This window comes from Zootoca vivipara, chromosome 4 (assembly GCF_965207765.1).
Source record: "Zootoca vivipara chromosome 4, rZooViv2.hap1.1, whole genome shotgun sequence".
Classification (NCBI taxonomy): Eukaryota; Metazoa; Chordata; class Lepidosauria; order Squamata; family Lacertidae; genus Zootoca; species Zootoca vivipara.
In genome coordinates this window covers 88,068,897-88,090,588 of record NC_142587.1, presented here as the reverse complement: position 1 = coordinate 88,090,588, position 21,692 = coordinate 88,068,897, and the positions used below count along the sequence as shown (strand labels likewise).

At 43.7% G+C, this 21,692-nt stretch overlaps 3 protein-coding genes across 8 annotated transcripts in view; 2 read left to right on the top strand and 1 right to left on the bottom strand.

The window, feature by feature from the left end:
• MRE11 (MRE11 double strand break repair nuclease) overlaps positions 1 to 87 on the bottom strand; it is a 28,265-nt gene extending 28,178 nt beyond the window's left edge. For 2 of the 4 annotated variants that reach the window (XM_088668397.1, XM_035114645.3), the window contains exon 1: positions 27 to 87. The gene's annotated coding sequence lies outside the window, so the exon portion shown is untranslated. The remainder of the gene's footprint in view (positions 1 to 26) is intronic. The other 2 variants (XM_035114647.3, XM_035114646.3) reach the window with 1 other exon arrangement.
• A 161-nt stretch (positions 88 to 248) lies between these two features.
• ANKRD49 (ankyrin repeat domain 49) lies at positions 249 to 8,313 on the top strand. Of its 2 annotated transcripts, XM_035114650.3 has the most exons (4): positions 249 to 415; positions 599 to 711; positions 3,224 to 3,653; positions 5,470 to 8,313. In XM_035114650.3, exons 3-4 carry the CDS (start codon positions 3,393 to 3,395, stop codon positions 5,929 to 5,931), a joined length of 723 nt encoding a protein of 240 aa, XP_034970541.1. In that variant the 5' UTR covers positions 249 to 415; positions 599 to 711; positions 3,224 to 3,392; the 3' UTR covers positions 5,932 to 8,313. The 2 variants fall into 2 exon arrangements, with proteins under 2 accessions (XP_034970541.1, XP_034970540.1); XM_035114649.3 differs by lacking the exon at positions 249 to 415 and having other exon boundaries at positions 434 to 711.
• A 2,725-nt stretch (positions 8,314 to 11,038) lies between these two features.
• On the top strand, positions 11,039 to 20,524 carry C4H11orf97 (chromosome 4 C11orf97 homolog). 2 transcript variants are annotated; one of them, XM_035116275.3, is made up of 4 exons: positions 11,039 to 11,410; positions 15,203 to 15,307; positions 18,710 to 18,835; positions 20,384 to 20,524. In XM_035116275.3, exons 1-4 carry the CDS (start codon positions 11,317 to 11,319, stop codon positions 20,386 to 20,388), a joined length of 330 nt encoding a protein of 109 aa, XP_034972166.1. In that variant the 5' UTR covers positions 11,039 to 11,316; the 3' UTR covers positions 20,389 to 20,524. The 2 variants fall into 2 exon arrangements, 1 of the variants encoding a protein (XP_034972166.1); XR_015949725.1 differs by having other exon boundaries at positions 11,047 to 11,410; positions 18,710 to 19,030.
• Positions 20,525 to 21,692: the final 1,168 nt, after the last annotated feature.

Genomic DNA, 21,692 nt, shown 5'->3' with positions numbered 1-21,692 from the left:
CGGCGCACCGCTTCCCGCGCTCTTACCCTCCTTACAGGCGCGCAGCCTACGACGCAACGCCTCCAGTTTCCATAGCGCCGCCGCTATGGGGGGGGGGGGGCGAGAGAAATAACCCCGCCCCTTTCCGGGCGCGCACGCGCAAGGTGAGGCCCATCTCGCGACAGCGTCCTGAACCCCGCCCCCGCCTCCGAGCTGGCTCCTCCTTTCCCTTCGTACCCAATGCACGCGTCACGTCACGCCCCCTCTCCTCCTCTAAACCCGGTCCCCCAAGCACTGCAGGCAATCCCCACTGCGCAGCCGTAGCAAGGGTGAAAGAGTGACACGAAGGCCCGAGGAAGACCGGAAGTCCCCTGGCGCCTGGGGTTGCTGGCGGTCATTCATTGGCCCCGCCCCTTCCCCCGTGCTGGAGGCGGGGGTGAGTTTTCCTCGCGGCGCTTCCCAGACCGGCTGCTCCGATAGCCCTGCGGAGGTTCCAGCTGGGTCCTCCGGCCGAGGGGCTCCGTCTTTCGGGCGCCGCTTGCAAAAAAAGGGGGAATATTAATAATCATTATTATTTTTGAAATATGATGGGTTAATGAATTGCTTTTTATTTTGCCAGCCTTTGGAAACCTGATGCTTCTGGTTCTGGAGCGCTGCAGCTTGTTGCAAAAAGGAGAATCACGGCATGTGTTTGCTAAGCCTCGCTGAGTGCAATGGTAGTTCTTGCTCCAGGTAAGGGTACACGGGAGTTGCTGCAGCGAGTAGTGGGATTTTGCAAGCGGAGGAGCACAAATGTCAGTTTCCTTGGAAACCAGGATGCAGCTGGGTATCTTTTATTTTATTTTAGCTCTTAAAATTTATACACCGCTTTATTTTACGCACAAAGTAACAAACCTTAAAGTGGTTTACGGAGAGCATAAAATCAGAACATTTACCATACATTATAACATGCAAAAAGTTAGAACACTAAATCAGATCAAAACACACGTCAGCATTTCTAAGCACCTGGGACGGCATGTGTAAACAATGTATTTAGCAGGCACCGAAAAGAGTACAGTGAAGTTTTTAGCTCTGGCATAAGTACTGTAATGTGAAGGTTGCAACCCAAAGAGCTTTCTTTCTGGTAGAGCCTTGAGCAATTCTTAGGTCATTGTTTTGCATGTTGAGGCTTGATATAGTTTTTGTTTACAACATGGAAAGCCAGGTACAGGCTTCTGTGGTCTGAACTAGGGCAGCCAGCTGCAAAAGAGGACCATTCATCTTCCAGTGTGTAGAAGAGGGTATTTTAGTGTGTGAAGTTTGGGTGACAAGCTGCACCTGCTGAAATCCCTCTTCTACACAATTGCTAAAGGTGAGGGGGGCCCTGTCCTTTTGCATCTGACCACCCTTGCCTGATCCTATGCATGCTTACTTGGATATCAGACCTGCTGAGTTCAATAGGAGCTACTCACACATAAGGCTGCAAATCCAAATGCCTCTACTTGGGAGCAAACCCCATTCAGTGAGATTCCCACTGAGTCTGATGGTAGCTTATCCCACATGGGAAGTTGCCATGGGCGCAGGCACGGAGTGTGTGCAAGAATCACACCTCTCCACTGTAACTGAGTGAGTAGGAGTCCGCCCACTTGTCTCCATGCTCCTGGACCACTCCTCCTCTGCTGCTCTTGATTTGCTGACCAGCTACTGAAAACAATGAGTGGGTGCTTAATCCAAAATGTGCTCAATAATTTCCATTTACCAGTTGATCGTATTGTATGCCTTTGTTACATCACTTCGTTGCAGCAATGGCTTTTGTAATGGAATATTTGAGGGACGTTCTTCAAGTTGAGATCGTATATTTGCTCTACAGTGGTACCTCGGTTTACGAACTTAGTCTGTTCCAGAAGTCCATTCTTAAACCGAAATTGTTCTTAAACCGAGGCGCGCTTTCCCTAATGAGGCCTCCCACCACTGGTGCCCTTCCACCATTCAGATTCCATTCTTAGACCAAGGTAAAGTTCGCAAACTGGGACACTACTTCCGGTTTTGCAGAGTTTGTAAACCAAATGGTAGTGTGTAAATAGGGCTGTTCTTAAACCAAGGTACCACTGTACTTGTGAGGCCTTCCTTCAGGTCCTGCCTCTGAGACAAGGCACATGGGTAGCTAGCTGACCTTGTCGGCTGTGGTGCCCAGGATTTGGAACAGCATCCCAAGAAAATTTTAACTGATCCCCTCACGGTCTGCTTCTTAGATGGGTGGCAATGACTATTCTATTCAAGCAGTCTTCTGTAGGAGTCTGATTTTATTATAATAAATAGCTTTGTGGCACCGTAAAAATTGACAGATCTATTGTGTAAGATAGCCTTCCCCCATTTGTTGCCTGTCATATTCCCCCGTCCCTCAATTAGCTCGTATGGCTAATGGCGTTATGGGAGTTTTAATACAAAAAAAGGGCAGCAGGTTGGGGAAGGCTGCCATAGGTTTTCATGAACCGCAGTCCCATTTCATCAAATGCGTTATGGTATTGAGTTATTTCGGGGAGCAGGGATTTGTCTACAGTGACATTGGCGGGAAAGAAAACAAGTAGACTATGTTAATCACACTGGCTGTTCACAGCACACTTGTTGTGTATAATACAGGATAAAGTCTAATGCATCTGATGAAGTGCACTGTATTCCACTAAGACTTGTTCCCTAATAAATTGGTTACTCTTTACACTGCCACAAGACTCTTTTGCTGCTTTTGGAATGTTTTGACTATGTATTTTGCAGCCCTTTTAAGTTGGTTTGTGTTTCATTGTGATCTTGAACCATATTTTTTTCTGTGATTTTATTATATAGTTGTCTTGATATTTGTAAGCCCCCTTCTTTGGTTTACTTAAAAATAGATAGTGGCATGTAAATGAATCAGTAATAGTAATAATAAGATTGGGAAGGACAGGGAGGAAATCTTGCTGGCCTAAGTTTGGACATAATTGCCACAGTCTCTCCACAAAATGCTCTTGAAGATATCTAACGAAATGACTTAAGCTTTGTGTGATGCCATAAAATGCCGTCTTATACAATACCTATTCACTATAGCTGACCTTTCATAGGAGGCGTAAGGTCTGATATAAGCTGGGATTTGAGAGCAGAAGGATTCATTTTTTTACTCCCGCACTGCCACAATTTGTATGGGTGTGGGTATTAAATGCTAAGAACTTCTATTTTTGTGTGTGTACTGGTCACTGTATTCATCATTTCTTATTTTTTTCTTTCTCTAAAGGTTGCCATGATGTTGATGCAATCTATGCCACTAGCCTTTGTTAGCTGTTTCTATGTGCTTGTAAATTCTGCTGATGAGCAATCAGGAAATGAAATGAGCTAGAGGAGGAGGAGGAGGAGGAGGAACTATTTCACGTGTGAATTGGGGCTTGAGAACTCAAGTCTGCAGAATGAACGAAAGTGGGAAATCCTCAGAGAAGAACATAGAGGAGGATGCAAAAGATTATAGAGACTTTCCCGAGAGCTTTAACCAGCTTGAATTGTTAGAGACCCACCGGCACCTGATCCCCACAGGAACACAGAGTCTTTGGTCTGGAGATTCTGACGATGAAGATCAGGAAGAAGAAACCGAGGAATGGTACCAGGCTCAAGAGAAGAAGCTGGAAAACAACCCAGCTAAGCTTCTGCTTTGGGCAGCAGAAAAAAATAGGGTAAGCCATTACTTAATCACATTTCAGAAATTCATATTGGGGCTGTGTGTGTTGTGCCAGAAATCTAAATTTCTTCAACCTGATGTGGACAATCATTCCAGGCTTCAAGATTTATGAAGCTGACAATGAGTGCCAAAGCTGAGCGCTCTTCCTTTCCGTTCTCCCTCCTCTCATCATGTTCTGGCTTTGGCACAAAGTTGTTGATGATTTATTATTATCACAAATGAACGATTCATTACATTTGTTAGTCACTTTGTAAAAAAAAAAAGTCTCAAAATGCTTTAATTCAGGCATCCCCAAACTGCGGCCCTCCAGATGTTTTGGCCTACAACTCCCATGATCCCTAGCTAACAGGACCAGTAGTCAGGAATGATGGGAATTGTAGTCCAAAACATCTGGAGGGCCGAAGTTTGGGGGTGCCTGCTTTAATTGTTTACAATACCAACAGATAAAATAAATTAAAAGGCAAAGATCTAGCAAACAATATACAATACAAAATTCCTAAAAAGCTCATTTAAGAGTACAGTAGGCCTACCTCCCTGCCTTGGCCCCCACCCAACTAAAAGATGAGCACCACAGTGAGTGCTAACTTAAATATTATCCAAGAACTGGATTCTTTTAAGCTGTTTTCCTGATTTTTTAACCCTAAGTCACAGTACCCCGGTGAAGACCTTTTCTGGCTGAATACCAACCAGGAACATCTAATCAAAGCCCAGGGTGCAGTGAGGGAACTGAGGGTTGCTCAGACCTGGTGCCCATTCCTAGCTTCATAAATAAAGTTTAGTGAAGCCCTGGATTATTGTCAGAATTGGGGCACTGTGACAAGTGTAACATGCTTCCTGCTATGCAGAAAAACTGTGGTTGCGAAGTGGGATTCGATCTTTCATCTCCCATGTTTCTTAAGTGGTTTTGCACAGAAGTCAAGGCCAATAAACATATACTTGTTTATTGTGTGCTATAATCAACATTTCTCTTAATAGGTTTGTGTTACATCATTCTGTCCCTGCAATGGCTCTTGCACAATAGAGATCCAGTGGAATGTGGTGGATAGAGTGTCTATCCAGGTTCAAATCCCAGGTTCAAGTCCCCACTGCCGTAAACCTTATTTGGTGATCTTGGGCCAATCACTTTCTCTCAGTACATCCAGTTGTAAAGTGGGGGGGGGGAGAGAGAGACAGGAAGGGAAGACCCATGTATATTGCTCCAAAGCCCTTCCAGGAGAGATGGGGCAAAAACATCCTATCTAAGTCTACTCTGTGTTCCATTATTACTAGTTACTTAATGATTTTGTATACCACCCTTCATCTGAAGATCACAGGGCAATTCACAACATAAAAATACAAAATGAAAACACGAAATGCATAATAAAAACTAAAGCAAACAAACCAGTAACTTCCCTCCCAAGGAACACATTTTAAAAGCCATAGAATGTTAATGAGCCAAATGCCTGGTTGAAGAGAAAAGTTTTCATCTGGTGTCTAAAGGTACTGTATGTACGAAGGAGCCAGGCAAGCCTTGTTGGGGAGAACATCCCACAAACCGGGGAGCCACTGCAGAAAAGGCCTTTTCTGTGTTGCCACACTCTGGCCCTTTCAATGGGGGAGGGACATGAGAAAGGGTCTCAGGTGATGATCACACACAGTCCAGGACAGGTAACAACATTAGGCTGAGAAAGAATAAATTTGACTGAGGTTCCGTGAGCTTTATAGCCGAGCAAAGTATTGGTTCAGTGTCTTCAGCACTACTCTTTCTGTAAAAGCAATGCATCTAGCTTGTAGACTTACTGAAACTTATTTGTCTCTTCACCCCCCCGCAGCTCAACACAGTACAAAGGCTCCTGTCTCAAAACCTTGCCCCAGTAAATGTCCAAGATGAAGATCTCTACACCCCTCTCCACCGGGCTGCCTATAACGGGCACTTGGAAGTTGTACGGGAACTGATTGCCCATGGCTCGGATGTCCATGCCTTGACAGTGGATAGCTGGACTCCCCTGCACAGTGCCTGCAAGTGGAACAACACCAAGATAGCATCGTTCTTGCTCCAGCATGGGGCAGATATCAATGCTCAGACCAATGGCTTGCTGACTCCACTTCACCTTGCAGCAGGGAACCGGGAGAGCAAGGAAACCCTCGAACTCTTGCTCATGAATCGCTACCTAAAGCCAAATCTCAAGAACAACTTGGACGAAACGGCGTACGATATTGCTAGGAGGACTGATATATATCACTACCTGTTTGAGATTGTCGAAAGTTGCACAAATTCTGCGTCCGATTCTTAGAAATTGCATACGTTTGATTGTCGAAACACACACTGCCAGCGCCTTTGTAAGAAGTTTCTCTTTGTAATTGCACTCAAAAGTCGGTGCTTTCAACCCCACCTCTTTGGTGTAGCTTTACTCTGTGAGATGCTGAAATGAGGTCTCGTTTTGTTACGATGTCATTATTTTTATACTATAAACCACTCTACCCTTAAACTTGTGAAACATTTCCACTTTTACTTGAAAAACTTTGGAGGAATCCTAAATGTATTGGGCCTGTTTCCCACATTGACCACTTAATGTGACAGAAGTACTCCCATCCGTCAATCTCATATCCCAAAGCATGGGAATACACAGGAGTTGGGAAACAGCATTGTTTGAAACATTTGGGGTGTTTTGTTTTTTCTTTTAAAACCATTGAGAATTACTGAGACCTCTCTGCTGACTTATGGGGGCTGTGCTTGAGCAGAAAGAAACCCGTACAGCCTCCAGGTGGTTGTAATGAGGTTAGCAGCTGCCCACCAACAGAGGAAAAATACCTTCTCAGCTATTAAAAACTGAGCTACCCTGAAATCAAAAAGTGCAATGTGATGGTCAGATTTCAGTGTCTGGTGCAATATACAACATACCTTGTCTGCCTACCTTCAAATCATAACATTTTATGTGCTCAGATTTTGCTTTTTAAAGGGATAATGTGAATGAATGGAAATAATATGCTGGGATGGCATTACTTATTTGATGGCTGTGTGAGCAGGATTTGAATCCTCATTCAATCCCATTGATGGATTCAATTATTGAAAGTTACATGGATTCTTTGTTTGCTGTTGCCTTCCATAGATGCTTAACAGCGATAGATTTTTTTCCAAAAGCAAACCTGGGGGCAGAAAACATTACCCTGAAGTGTCACTATGAGATTTCAAAACTTGGTAATTCATGTACTTTCTTCCTTTGTTACATTTTCATATAATGCACAGGGGTGATCTGGATGTCATTCATGAATGAGAAGTAGCCTGTAAGTCACACACAAAGGTTTTATCTGTTCCAAAGATACTTGGGGCTGGTTCACATAATACTTTTAAAATACAAGTTTGAAAAAGTTCATGTAAACAGTAGGTGTTGTCTCTCTATGGCTATATGTAATTCCCCCCCATAAATCATATTGGCTTGTACCAGATAGAAGTTGGGTACAAATAGGTTCTCAATTTCATGTACAGTGTCAATGGGTAATGTATGAATTGACATACGTACATGTAAACACTGTGTTTCCTCCTTTTGAATGTCTTGTGTGAATCAGCCCTAAATTAAAAGTCAGACCCACTGACACTGGGTGGTAATGTGATGTTACCTCATAACTCGATTCACTGAGGCTGTTCTTGAATAAGTGGCCTGAAGGCTACAATCCAAAACTTGTAAGCTAAAACCCACTTAACTCTGAAATAGACCAACAATCATCAGTGAGGGAACTCTGGAGCAAAGTGGCTTGCGTATTGTAGCCAACAGTCCTTAATTTTGTAGCCTGAAGACCCAGTTCTGATTACTACTTACAAACTTGAAAGTCACTGGAACTTGACTAAATTTGACTGTGTGTGCGGCACTCCAATGTGGTCTATAAACTACTTGAATTGACCAGAAAATTACTAGTATGTTATCCTGTTCGCTTATCAGCAGACTTTGCTCCATATAATCACATAGTTCCTGCTAAAATCAGTAAAATAATTTTCCTAACTTACTAGAAAGTAAGCCTCATTGTAATTGTAATTGGTAGGCTACACATTCTGCTGTTCTAATGGCACATCTAAATAAATGTTTCAAGATTTGACATCCAAGCCATTTTAAGTTAGCAGTATATTAATTAAAGTGGCTAGCAGATCACCATCTTAAGGTAACACTACAAATTTAAACTGCTTGGGAACCAGTTTAAATGTGACAATTTCTCCCAAAAGAACACCGTGACTTTTGTCAATGCTGAGGCTTCGCTGGAAAATGCTTGCCAGTTTTATCTCAAACTGCAATTGCCATTCTGTGGTTGGGAGCTGTGACTAATAAGCAGGTTTGAAACCATTTTAAAGGTGTAGTATAGAAAAAGGAGTTTTGTAGTACGTCTTTAGGTAGTGCAAAATTGCAAATATCTACTGTAACCGAAAGCTGTAAAGCGCAAGTATGTTGTAACAGAGAACTGGAGTATTTATTATTGTATGAAACGACAAATACAGGTGATATCAAAGTTCACTTTAAAGATTTTTTTATTTTTTTTGTGAGGTACCTGTTAATGTTTGAAAACCGCATGAAAAGTGAAACAGAATGTAACTGAACTTAATACAGGTAACACTTGAAATACAGTATACTGTAATTCTGCTGTGAGTCTTATTTAAAAAATAAAATATTTAACACAGTGAAACGTGATCAGGTCTTCAGCTGCAAGGTTCATTGCAATGATTTGTGAGTTGATTAAGAGCAGTACTCTGGATACTAACAGCTTTCAGAAATACAGTGCAGCTAAATATCTAAAGGTCTGTATTAAGGGGAAATGAGTAATTGTATGTGTGTAACTGAGGGATTGGGTAGAAGCTAGAGCACTTTCAGGAAAACTGACACTGTCCTTTTAAAAAATTAATTGTATGTATATGTTGGCATTTCTTTGAGAGAGTGAGAGGGGCTCACTACTGCCTTTGGTTGTGGTGGAACACAATACAGAGTGTTGTGTGATTAACAGCACATCATATATGAAGCTGCTTTTTACTGAGTTGAACTGCTAGTCTCTAGCTCAGCATTGTCTCAGCTGATCAGTAATATGCTTTTAAATAGAGATTCCAGAAATTGAGCCTGGGACCTTTTGCATTTGAAGCATGTTATTGGAACTGAATTGTGGTCCTTTCTCATGCTCAGTGGGATTGTGACTCCTCGGGCCATGTGGCCAGCTGCTGAATTTCAAAATCTGTTTGGGAAGCTGTGTTTTTGCTGGAGCTAAGCCTATTTGCCAAACCATGGTTTGTTTGGTGGGAAAGTGCATAGTCTGTACCTTATCCTACGTGATTCTCAAGATATCCAAGATTGTAAGTATGCTTAGAGAAAATCTACATACCATTTTAGTTTATCAGATGTATTTGCATTATATTTGGATGTCTTCTATGTGATGTCACTTCAGAAGCAAGTAACAGCACACAGGGACCATACATATTTTAATCATGCTTTCCCCAGGCCTAGTCCAGCACACGGAAAGCACACAGCATGAGAATCTGGTAGCTGGGGTTCCCCATAGTAGCATTTCTGAAGCCTTAATCTCAAAATGTTAATTCAGCTAGAAATCCATAGGTTATATTCCTATGCAGTGTGTTTACACAGCTCTATGAAAAAATGATTTTACAATACTACCCAATGCAGGTTTGCTTGAAAGTAAGTGTGGCATAGTGGTTAGAGTACCGGAGCTGGGTTAAAGTTCCCACTCAGCTGTGAAGTTCAGTGGGTGAACTTGGGCTTGTCACCATCTCGGCATAACTTGCCTCACAAGATTGCAGTGTTTAAAATGGGGCAGGGGGCAAGAACCATGTTCTGCCATTCTTGACCTTGGAGGAAAGGAGGAATGGTTGGCATCCATCTGTCTCAGGAGACAATGGAGGAGTGAGCCTTTTTATTTTGGGTTTACACAAGCTACAATATGCTTAATTGTGTGTTTTATTTAGGGGCTTCCCCCTCCCCACTTGAAGTCTACAATTGGGAGATAACCTGCTCCACTTTGCCTAAGACCCGAACGCAATAGTCCTTCTTAATCCACGGGCTTAAAACATGCCTAACGTTGTATTCAGGCGAGACGTGGGGGAACCTTTGGCCTTCCAGATGTACTCCTTGGCTACTGGCTGTGCTCTTTGGGGCTGATGGGAGGCCAAAGGTTCTCCACATCCAATTTAGTTCTAGGTGTGGATTTCAGCGGGCCGTTTCCATGGGGGGGGGCCCTCCAGTTGAATGTCTGCCTGAAAGGCAGGCTGCAAGAGCCCTGACTGGGATGTGGGTGGCTGAGTGGGAAAGGCGGGGGGGGGGGTGTAGGCAAGCACACTGGTACAAGAAGTTGCAGAGCTGAGCTCTGCAAGTGCGGCTTTCTCCCAATTGAAGTGGAGAGTGTTTGAGAAACGGGACATTCGCAGGGAAACCAAAATAATAATAAATTATTATTATTATTATTATTATTATTATTATTTATTTATTTATTTATATATTTATTTATACCCCGCCCATCTGGCTGGGTTTCCCCAGCCACTCTGGGCGGCTTCCAACAGAAGCTTGTTTACAAAGCTATTGTACTACCAACCTTACTGTATGCTTGTGAAACATGGACCACTTATAAACGCCATCTCCAACTCCTTGAAAGATTCCATCAATGGTGTCTCTGAAAAAATTTACACATCACTTGGGAAGACAGGCAAACTAATACCAGTGTACTGGAAGAAGCAAAGATCACCAGTGTTGAAGCAATGATTCTTCAACATCAACTTCGTTGGACTGGTCATGTATGTTGTGCGGATGCCTGATGATCGTCTTCCAAAGCAACTACTCTATTCCAAACTTAAAAATGGAAAGCGTAATGCTGGTGGTCAACAAATGAGGTTTAAAGACTCTCTCAAGGCAATTTTTTAAAAAAATGTAGTATAAACACCGACAACTGGGAAACACTGGCCTGCAAGCGCTCCAGTTGGAGAACAGCCTTCACCAAAGGTGTCATGGGCTTTGAAGAGACTCGATCTCAGGACACAAGGGAGAAACGTGCTAAGAGGAAGGCAAGCTTGGCAAACCCTCATCGTGATCAACTCCCGCCTGGAAACCTATGTCCCCACTGTGGAAGGACATGTGCATCCAGAATTGGCCTCCACAGTCACTTACGGACACATTGTTAAAACCGTGTTTATGGAAGACAATCTTACTCGGCTACCAGTGATAGAAGGAGGAGGAGGAGGAGGAGGAGGAGGAGGAGGAGGAGGAGGAGGAGGAGGAGGAGAAGTTGCAGTTGTTGTTGCAGGTGCCTCAATAGCCTTCGACAGCAGCACTTTTGCACTGTGACGCCTCTGCTCGCTTCACCCACCATCCATCCATCCATCCCCGCCGGGCTTCTTAGCCCAGCATCCGTCGCCATGGCAACGCCCAAGAGGCCCGGGCCTAGTCTCACTCTAGGCCGCCTCTCTTCCTGGGCGCTGCTGCGCTTTCCCCCGGCCCCGGGGAGCGGGCGGAGGCGGGAAACTTAACTCCCAGGCTCCCTCGGAAGCTTCCCCGGGGGAGGCGAGTCGCGAGCTCCGTGTTCTCCCTTCTTCCTCCTTCTCCTCCTCCTTTCGCTGCCTCGGGCTCCTATGGCAACCGGCCCGCGCGTCTCCCACTTGCCTGGGCGCGGTCGGTGCAAGAGGCGGCGGCGGGCGGCGAGGCATGAGAGCGGCGGCCGGGGAGCGATTGGAGCCGAGTCCCGGGGAGTCGGGGAGCAGCCAGAGCTACGCGGAGTACAATGAAGCGGGGCAGCCCTGTGAGTGGGGAGGGGTCGCCGAGGGGGGGACCCCTCCACGTCTGGAAAGCGTGGCATCCTCTTTCGAGCCAAGGGGAGTGGGTGGGTGGGGGCATTGCTGTCGCTGCTGCTGCTGCTACCCCTCTTTTTGTGCAAAATGGGGGTGCTGCCCTCTCCCCTCCACCCACCCCCATTAGAGGGAAAGGGCACCCCACCCTCTTGCATTAGGGACTGCCTGGCTGGAACCATTGGACCCCCTCCGCTCCAATGCCCGAACCCACCTCCCTTGCCTCCCAAAGGGACCACCCACCCTCTTTCCCCCAGTGGCAGAGGATCCTGCCTGTTCCAGTGTTGTTATTATTTATTTAATTTATATACCGTCTTCCATCTGAAGATCCCAGGGCGGTTCACGGCAGAGAAATACAAAACGGGAGTACAAAACGCATAATAAAATTCTGCAGTCGACCTCATTTGTAATGTTTTATTTTGAAACCTTTTAAGATGATATTTTAGTTTCCCCGTTAATTAGGTGGCTTTGGCTGTGTACTTTAAAAGTCATAGGATGTTAATCGGCCAAACACCCGGGTTAAAAGGAAGGTTTTCGCTTACTGTGCTTTTCCGCCTTGTGCACATATCAGTCTCCCTTCCATGGGGGCATTGCACACCCCACAAGGGTTTATTCTGTCTGACAAATACATCACTATGAGGAACTCTTTTCAATTCCATTCTAGAAGGGCTGGCGTCCTCCCTTTTCCTCTGTTCACCCACAGGAATCGACATCCAATTCCGAATTATAGTCAATTCCATTGGGGACATCCCATCCCAGTGCTATACTGCATCTCCTTCAAGGTAGTTATTCCAAACATGCTGGAGCTTTGGTTTATCCCATTGGGAAATTTTCTCACTGTAATGAACACAGCCCACTTTCAGATCTGTTGCTGCATCACTCACCGCTATTTCTGCTGGGAGAGTTGCCTAATCCAGCAAGCTTTCAGTCTATCAGCTATGGAAGCATTATTCATACGCAGGCATTTTAACTCACCAAAGGACAACTTAACAAACACTTCATTTACAGAAAACCATCTACAGTAGACATTATAACCTTCGAGGGCTGCATGCCAAGTGTATTCCATTTTATAGAGACATACACATGCCTGAAAGTCGTGATTTGCTTTTGGTTCCTTAGTTTGGGTGGCCCATATATAGAATACAGTGAAATGTCACTGAACCGGAAGCAGCAACTGGCTGGGGTGCCTATACCAGTGGTTCCCAACAGGTGGTCCGGGGACGCCCAGGGGTCCGTGAGCTATGCCAGAGGGGTCCGCAAGATGCTATTAGAATAAAAAATATATTAAATATATTTTGTATGATAACAGATTTTTTGTTTTGGCCGCTTCCTGCATGAGCAGAGTCTAGCGCAAAACTAGAATTAGATAGAGGCAGTAGTTCTGCTGTATGCCGTTAGGTGGCGCTTTACAAACACTACTGTTTTGCAAAGAGGCAGCACGCGCATTCTACTAACGCTCACCTCCCCAAGATGCTTTGCGCACGCTGGCTTCAGTTGTGCGCTACTGCGCAGGTACCCTGTCTTCTCCATTCCCCTCCCTCCTCCCTGGCGCACGCTGCCTCTTTGCAAAACAGTAGTTTGTAAACAAAGCGTTGTTTTTCGTGGAAGCTACAGTTCGCGTAGTTAAAAATGGACCGTTGGTTAAAAAGTGGTTCGTTAAAACGACAAAGGCCTACAGATGAAGAGGAAGATAATGCATTTGATGTTCAAGCAAGTAAGTCAGTGACTCTCGAACCGATCTTGTCAGTGTCCATTGAACCTAAATCGTAACTGTAAAAAACGTATAAATATAAAATATAAAAAGACTCTTAATTTGGCTCTCACTTTTTAATTTTAGGATTAGGAATTAATGGGGGTCCTTGTCACAATAGCGGCTCGATGAGGGGTCCTCGAGAAAATTTTGTTGGGAACCCCTGGCCTATACAATATATGGGGCAGTGAGATGGGTTAATGTTACACCCTGAAAGCATGGCTGACAGTGAGCAATTGCGCCCAAGTGGCTCACAAAACTATAGATTAGCATTTGCAAAGTTTGACTGCGTTTAAGCAGTTTCATGCCACACTTGGACATCCCATTACAAGGAGACATATACTGGGTTCCTCTAGTGCAGGGATGAGGAAACTCTCTTACCTGCCCCTGCCCCGCCCCCTTTCGCCCCCAATCCGCCCCAGACTAGCTCATTATACTAGTCATGTGAAGAGGCAACAAGCAGCAGTGCAGATTGAAGCTTCAGCTCCAAACATGGGCGTAGCCAGGATTTTTGTTAGGGGAGGCAAAACCGACGTGATTGATCGGTTAGTTAAGTATTTCTATTATTTTACTTGATGGAGGGGCAGCTGCCCCCCCATGCCTCCAAACATTGGACAGACTATTCAAGCACCCCTTTGGCTCCTGAGATTTCGGTAGGAATTGTTACCTTTTCAAGCATAACGTCACAACCTTACATGCGCGCTGTGCTTTAGGGAAAAAATTAAGAGCCACTGTTCTCTGAATTCTGGGACCATTTTCGCATTTTGCACCTTTCCTCCACTGCCACAGAATGGCAGTATATGCCTGTTACCTGATTATCTCTCCATGTGGCAGTTAGGATGAATAGTGTGTGGCGTTTAAAAGCATTTAGTTTGTTTCAAAAACCTGTTGCATATATAATTTTATACAGTGCCCTCTAGTGCCCCAAAAGGGAAGATAAGGTCCCTTTCCCAAACAATCCGCTATATTCTACAGCACATACTGTATTTTTCCGTCTATAAGATGCCCCTTATTTGGGGGGACTCAGATTTAAGAAAATGGGGGGAAATGGCCCAGAGTATAAGACGCCCCCTAATTTTTGACATTATTTTTAGGGGGGGAAACCTAGTCTTATACACGGAAAAATACAGTAATCTTTTCAGTACCACTCCATACCTCCGTACCACTGATTTCTAAATGGTAATGAATCCTTAAAAGTGACTCTTCTGTCTGTTACCTAAGAATGAGAACCTTCAATTAAAATTGGAAGCATGATGCTTCCAGCGCGGTCTTAACCAGCCTACACAGAAGTAAGTCCTACTGAACTCATTTGGGTTTACCCCCAAGTAAGTGGGATTAGGATTGCAACATTTGTTACTATGCCCCAGAGTTCAGAGAAGCATCACTTCTGCTTGTCGTAAATCACGCAATGGGAACCTCATCAATCAGGCAGTGTAATGGTTTTGGATTATTCTGAGTCTTTAACGGTTGAATTAATATGTGGTGGTGCACACATTGGGAGAGGGCCATAGCTCAGTGACAAAGCTTATGATTTGTGCACATAGTGTTCCATTTTCAAGCCACAATATCTCTAGGTAGGACTGGGAAAGACCTGTCTGAAACCATAGTGAGGCAAAGTAGAATACTGAGCTAGATGAACTAGTGGCCTAAGTTACTGTCTTCACTGGTGTGTCATGGGAAAATATAAAATGATTAGTGATTGCATGGAAGATTATTACACTTCTCAGTATTATTTCCATATCTGTTATATCTTGCACCTGAATTGAATATTTAAGCTATGGGTGCCATCAGTAACTTAAATAAAACATCATTGATATTTTCCATATCACATTTTTTAAACATTTTGTTTGCATTTTAAAACTTTATATTACAAATGAGAATGATTTTAGATTTTATTATGTCAAGTTGTCTGCAGTTAATTCTGATACAGTTAAATGAAATAAGGTATGTATCATATGGGATTCCTTATCCCTGTAAATTATCTTTAATAAAACAGGGAAGAAGTTTGTGTATGTCGAACCACCTAGGAGAGTTAAGGAAGTGCTGGAAGAAGAGCTTTATTTTCGGAGGGATGAATGCAGAGTTAAACACCCTTCAGAAGGTAAGCTTCTGTGGCTGGCAAAGGTATAAAATAAAAACAAAATGATTTAGCGAAGAAAAATCTGAAATGTTTAGTGGATAATAAGTTGTGAAAATATGGTGTAAATACAGTACTGCTTAACTTGAGGAAATATATAAAGTCAGATGTTATGGGTAAAACAAAGTTCTATTTATTTATTTATCAAATTTGTATCTTACAATTTTTATAGGCATTCAGAATGGTGCATGTCATATAGGCATTTTTATAGGCATTCAGAATGGTGTGATATTCACCAGGACAAGGATTTCTGCTTGGACAATGGAAGTTCCTTTCCTTCTCCTCATGCTCCTCTGTGTCCTCCACCAATCCTTTTCTAGGGGGTGGGGTTCTGGGGGGACCCAGAACAAATTTAGAGGATGCATGGGTAGAGGAAATAATTTCTGTTGCACTTCAGAAGTCACGGTGCTAGCGGAAGCACTTCATTGGAGAGCTCCCAATATATCTTACTTGCCCTTCACCTTAAGGTCCAAGGGTGGGTTACAACAATATAATCCTATATAATAAAGTCCCTGTGTCTCTGCGTCCAGTCCCTGTGTCCGCGCTACTGCCCATGTGCCCCACGGACACAGGGATTGGACACAGATACAATATCTCGGTCGCACGCCCAGGACACTCTCATGCGGCGCCGGAGGCTGTGCTAGCGGGCCGCTCCCAGCGCCTAGAGGATCCCCGCCCCTCCCACCGCCGCCCCGGCTTCGGCCCCGCGACAGCCATGTGCACCCCCGGCCATAAGAAACACACCAAAACAGAGAATGCAAAAAGAGTGGAAGTTAGTGGAGGAACACCTAAAGAAAGAAGGTATAAATAATAGATTAGTAGTTTGTCTAAATTAATTTAAATATCGTTTAAAGAGAATGCATGAATAGCAATGGGGAAAAGATTCACCTGTGAGGGGTGGGAAAATATAAAAAGAAGAAAACAGGGAATAGTTAAAAATGGATAGAAACAATATATCATCAATCGGAAGAATTTTTTTTTTATTCCTATTTCATTCTCTATTTAAATTTGTAGTTAATTTACATTTAATTTACATATAATTTGTATTTAATTTGTATTTTTGTTCTTTTCTTTTGTGTGCTTATTTTGTGTTTATCTTGTGTTTATTTTGTATTTGATGGTTTTCTATGTAATGTTTTTAAAGAGAGAAATAAAGTTCTTTTTAATCCATAAAAAAAAAAAAGATTTGGCTGCTGTCCCAAACTCAGAGGCTGAAAACAAGAGCAAACTCTAGCAAAAGCCAGTACATTGGCTTGCCCCTACTGAACTCATTTTGTAACCAGACCGAGTAAGAATCACAGAGTGGGCTCCACTCCCCCCCCCCCCCGCTTTTTAATATTAAGTATTTCATTTATCTTTCAGAGTGGCAGTTCTTTAACTGCATTCTCCAGAACAACTCATTTAAAGTTTAGGGAAGCCTCAACAGAGAAATCCAAAACAGCAGTTGGTAGTTGCAAGCTGGCTTTGGACAACTTATAGACGAAGAGGGCCAGACCCTATAAATACTATCACCTTGCATCTCAGCATTTGTATTCATCCCTTTTATCAAGAAGCTCAAATCAAAATCCACAAGTTCAGTAGTGCTTTTGGAGGAGGGGTACGCGGGGTTACGCATGCCCCTAAACATTTTGTGAATCTTTGTACTTTTGTCCATTTACTGTATTTATTTTCCCCGATTTGAACTGTAAAATGGTGATTTTCTTGAGTCAAAATGAGAGTACCCCTAAACATATTTTTTTTTAGAAAAAAGCACTGCACAAGTTTATTCTTTTTATTCTCACAACAACCCAAGGTAGATAAAACTGAGAGAAAGAGGGGGTGGGACTTGACCACCTAGTAAATTTTATGGCTGATTAGGGGGCTGAAACGAAGCCTAAGGCCAATACTCTATTGACTATACTACGCTAATTCTCTGTTAAGACATCCCTCGTCCCCTTTGATTGACATCTATGTGTATTTTGTTACCGCCATGAATTTGCCTTAGCCGATGGTTTTCAAAGATGCTACCTTGAAGGCATGTTTTCCATAGCTGGGAATCCGTATGGCTTGTGGTGGAACTTTGAACACTGCAGAGCATCCTGTGGCAAGGTTAATGTGGGACACTGGCCTCACAACACACTGCTGCTGCTCCCCATTGCAGGAGAACATCAGCAGATTGAGCAAACCGTCTTTCTGAAAAGCTGTACAGCCATTACCAATTTCATTTAGGAACCCTTGAGAAGCTTCAAAGGAACCCCAAGGTTCCTGGGAACCCAGTTTGAAAGCCACATAGTTGTTAAGGCCTCAGAGTTATGCGCTATTATTATTGTTATTATTTGTTATTATTTATACCCTGCCCATCTGGCTGGGTTTCCGCGACCACTCTGGGCGGCTTTCAACAAATACCAAAATACATTAAAATATCACAAATAAAAACTTCCCTAAACAGGGCTCCCTTTAGGTGTTTTCTAAATGTCAGGTACATAGCTGCCAAGTTATCCCTTTTTTACAGGGATTTTCCCTTATGCTGAATAGGCTTCCTCGCGAGAAAAGGGAAAACTTGGCAGCTATGGTCAGGTAGTTGTTTATCTCCTTGACCTCCGATGGAAGGGCGTTCCACAGGGGGGCGCCACTACCGAGAAGGCCCTCTGCCTGGTTCCCTGTAGCTTTGCTTCTCGCAGTGAGGGAACCGCCAGAAGGCCCTCGGCGCTGGATCTCAGTGTCCACTGCTATGTCGTACCACTGCAAAAATGCATGATTAGAGGCTTAATATTTGCATCTATCACAGGCATTACAATAATATGCAATATACCCAATTGATCACTGCTCTGCTGCAGAGGGTCTCCTGCAGATTCCATCTATATCAGGAGGTCTATTCCATACAATATAGGAACAGAATTTAGGAAGGTGGCAGCTAAATTGGAGCTTTCTCCCATTCACACTAGACAGGCGCCCACTCTGTTGTCTTTTCAGGACCTACTGAAGATCTTCCTTTTACACCAAGTGGAGGGTGTTTTTTTTTTATCCCACTGTGTATCTGTATTGAATTGGAATATATATATATATATGATGCTTTGCAAGCATTTTTACATACAGAGCTGTGGGTTTTTTAATTGTTTGGGTATATTAACTTGTTTTTTACATATGGACTTGTTTTTATTATGGAACTGCTTGGAGATATTTTATGGCAAGCCGCCCATAAATGGAATCAAATCAATAATGCAAGGTTCCTTCCAGACCTACAGTTGCATGATTATGTTTCGTCAGCCAGTGGTTTGTGCAAATATTTCAGTCCGCGGGTATTAATTGCTTTCCCTCCTACCTAAAAATATAGAAGGTCAGCTTGGAACCCCAGTGACAATAATGCTCTTCATATATTTTGAACAGCGGCTCTGGAAGGAATTTGGAGCTTGAAAAGGAATTTCCCAGTGGGAGGCTTCAAGCCGGCATCACAGAATCCAAGCAGCTTGCTTTCACAGCCCAAGTACTACTCCAGACATGCCGTAATAAGAAGTAAGAATGAAATATCTGGGGGCTGCATCGCACATCAGTAAACAACTCTTGACTTTCAAAACACTCACCTGGGATTGTCTGTCTTGGTGTGTGAATCCCAGCATCCATCAGCTTCTGAAAAGTCACATCAAACTTTTCTTAAGGGAAGAAAAAACCCAGTACCCTGTTTGTTCCTCACCTTTTCTTCAAGGCGCTGTATGTTTTTTCCATTTTATCGTCAGAGCAATCTTGTGAAGTAGACTAGGCTGAAAGACAGAGAGCAAGAAAACGTCCCCCAAGGCTATCTAGTAAAACTTCACGGCTGCGTGAAACCTAGGATTTCCTGGTTGTGGTAGGGTAGCGCTCTACCCGTTAGACACCATACTGGCTGCTCTTTAGATCTTCAGACTTGCGACTCCCCTTTAGGATTGCTACTCCTGGCTTGCAATGTGGCTTGCAGTGTTTTTAGTCTGGTTTTGCTCCTTGAGAGCAGGGATGGGCAGTTGCCGAGGTGCTGGTTCAATTCATGCACTTTACAAGGGAAGATTATCGTAGTGCATAGGTGGGCTGCCGGTTCTCACACAACAGCGGAGGGATGGAGGGGATGGAATCTAGAAGAGATGGCTGTTGCTGCAGCAGGAGAAAGTGCACACAGCCCCCCAGTATCAAGCCAATAAAATGCAGCCCAGAAACTCTCGCAGGGACAATTAAAATACTCTCAAGGGCAAATAAAATTTTCAAATCTAAAAGAATAACGTCAAGGCCACGGGCATCACTGCCCTGCTTTGGGAACTTGCAATTACAATATCAACTCCTGGTTAAGAGTACCACCAATAAAGTCAACGAGATTACTCCATTATAATTGGCCATATTTATTTCCTTACATTTACTTACATTTAGTTTAGGTTGTTTGTAAATTAGCTTTCTCATTCCTCTTCCCCCCACCCCCAGGCCAAAGAATCCTACCTTCCATAAACATCTACAATTTCCCTTAAACTTGTGAACCTACAGCTTCATGTGTTTGATTGCAGAAAGTTTCGCACACATTTGTATACTTAAAGCTGCTTTTTCCCTTGTTGATTAAAAACAGGCATCCCCAGACTTCGGCCTTCCAGATGTTTTGGACTACAGTTCCCATCATCCCTGACCACTGGTCCTGTTAGCTAGGGATCATGGGAGTTGTAGGCCAAAACATCTGGAGGGCCGCAGTTTGGGGATGCCTGAGTAAAAATGTTAAATAATTTGTGCCCCTCTCTAACTGAATGGCTTCAACTTCTGTAGCTGAGTGGCACGTCAGGTAAGTTTCCACGCCCATTTTACAAATAATTATCTGCTTCCTCACACTTAGTGAGGTCATTATATATATATATATATATATATATATATATATATATATATATATATAGTTCATGACACCTTTTTATTAACAAAAAAGACTTGATTGGAGACCACCCTGTGTTAGATGGCTAACAAAATGAATATATACAGTATATGAGTACATATAAGTGGAAATGCCTCACCTATAAAACATTTACTAATCTCTATTTTCATCCTTTCCCCCTCCTGCAGGATAGCCCCTGTGAAAAGCAGTGTTGATTGAAGTGACAGGAACTAGGCAAATTCACAGCTGCTATTTTTATCCAAATGCTGAGTACTATATTCTAGAACTTGTATCACAGCATGTAAAATAAACTTTGCAACCATGCATCAGTCAGTGTATCTGTGTTGATCTTCTGTTTAGCCACAAAATGTCCCAGAGCAAATGTGATTCACCTCTCTAAATTTTTATTACCTTCTCGGTAGAAGATTGTTCTTTTACTAGTTCAATGGCCCCTTTTTCTGCAACCAGCATGGAAATGCAATGATGAACAGCTGTATTCAACACTGAGCTAAGCAAAAAATTCCACCAGCGCCTTGATTTTTCTGTGTACAACAGAATATTCCCCCCCACACACACACACACACCGCAGCTCCATAAATCTGTTCTGGGGGTACTCCCAACTCCCCGGAGCAGATCTGGGAACAATATAGGGTGCGTGAGCTGGAGGAAGAAGTGGGAATCCTGTTTTTGTGCAACTGTTAATACCGCTCATGTTTAAAAACAGCAGCAGGTATGTAAGATCTCTACACATTTTTGTAATGGTGTGGTGCCATTTCGAAGAGGATAAAGGTAAAGGGACCCCTGACCATTAGGTCCAGTCGTGGCCGACTCTGGGGTTGCGGCGCTCATCTCGCTTTACTGGCCGAGGGTCATGTGGCCAGCATGAATAAGCCGCTTCTGGCAAAACCAGAGCAGCACACGGAAAAACCGTTTACCTTCCTGCCGGAGCGGTACCTATTTATCTACTTGCACTTTGACGTGCTTTCAAAATGCTAGGTGGGCAGGCGCTGGGACCGAGCAACAGGAGCTCACCCAGTCGCGGGGATTTGAACCGCTGATCTTCCATTCGGCAAGCCCTAGGCTCAGTGCTTTAGACCACAGCGCCACCCGCGTCCCTTGAAGAGGATAGGAGACTCTTAAATGATTGCACTATGCTCCTCCTTTGTCCTTGCCCTAGGGCCCCTTCTCTGCTCACTGCCAAACTAGAAGTGGCAGCAGATGAGCCTGTGATCACACCTCCTGCTGTTAAAAAAAAAAAGTTGGAAAGCCTTTGGGAGTGGGAAACTGGGGAGAGGGCATATCTGCCCAGTGCTGTTGTTGTTTAGTCGTTTAGTCGTGTCCGACTCTTCGTGACCCCATGGACCATAGCACGCCAGGCACTCCTGTCTTGCACTGCCTCCCGTAGTTTGGTCAAACTCATGTTCGTAGCTTCGAGAACACTGTCCAACCATCTTGTCCTCTGTCGTCCCCTTCTCCTAGTGCCCTCAATCTTTCCCA

Coding starts and splice junctions, on each gene's coding strand:
- C4H11orf97 (XM_035116275.3), top strand. CDS start 11,317: ATGAGAGCGGCGGCCGGGGAGCGATTGGAGCCGAGTCCCGGGGAGTCG. Junction 11,411..15,202: donor CAATGAAGCGGGGCAGCCCT/GTGAGTGGGGAG, acceptor TTAATAAAACAG/GGAAGAAGTTTGTGTATGTC. Junction 15,308..18,709: donor AGTTAAACACCCTTCAGAAG/GTAAGCTTCTGT, acceptor TATTTTGAACAG/CGGCTCTGGAAGGAATTTGG.
- ANKRD49 (XM_035114650.3), top strand. CDS start 3,393: ATGAACGAAAGTGGGAAATCCTCAGAGAAGAACATAGAGGAGGATGCA. Junction 3,654..5,469: donor GGGCAGCAGAAAAAAATAGG/GTAAGCCATTAC, acceptor ACCCCCCCGCAG/CTCAACACAGTACAAAGGCT.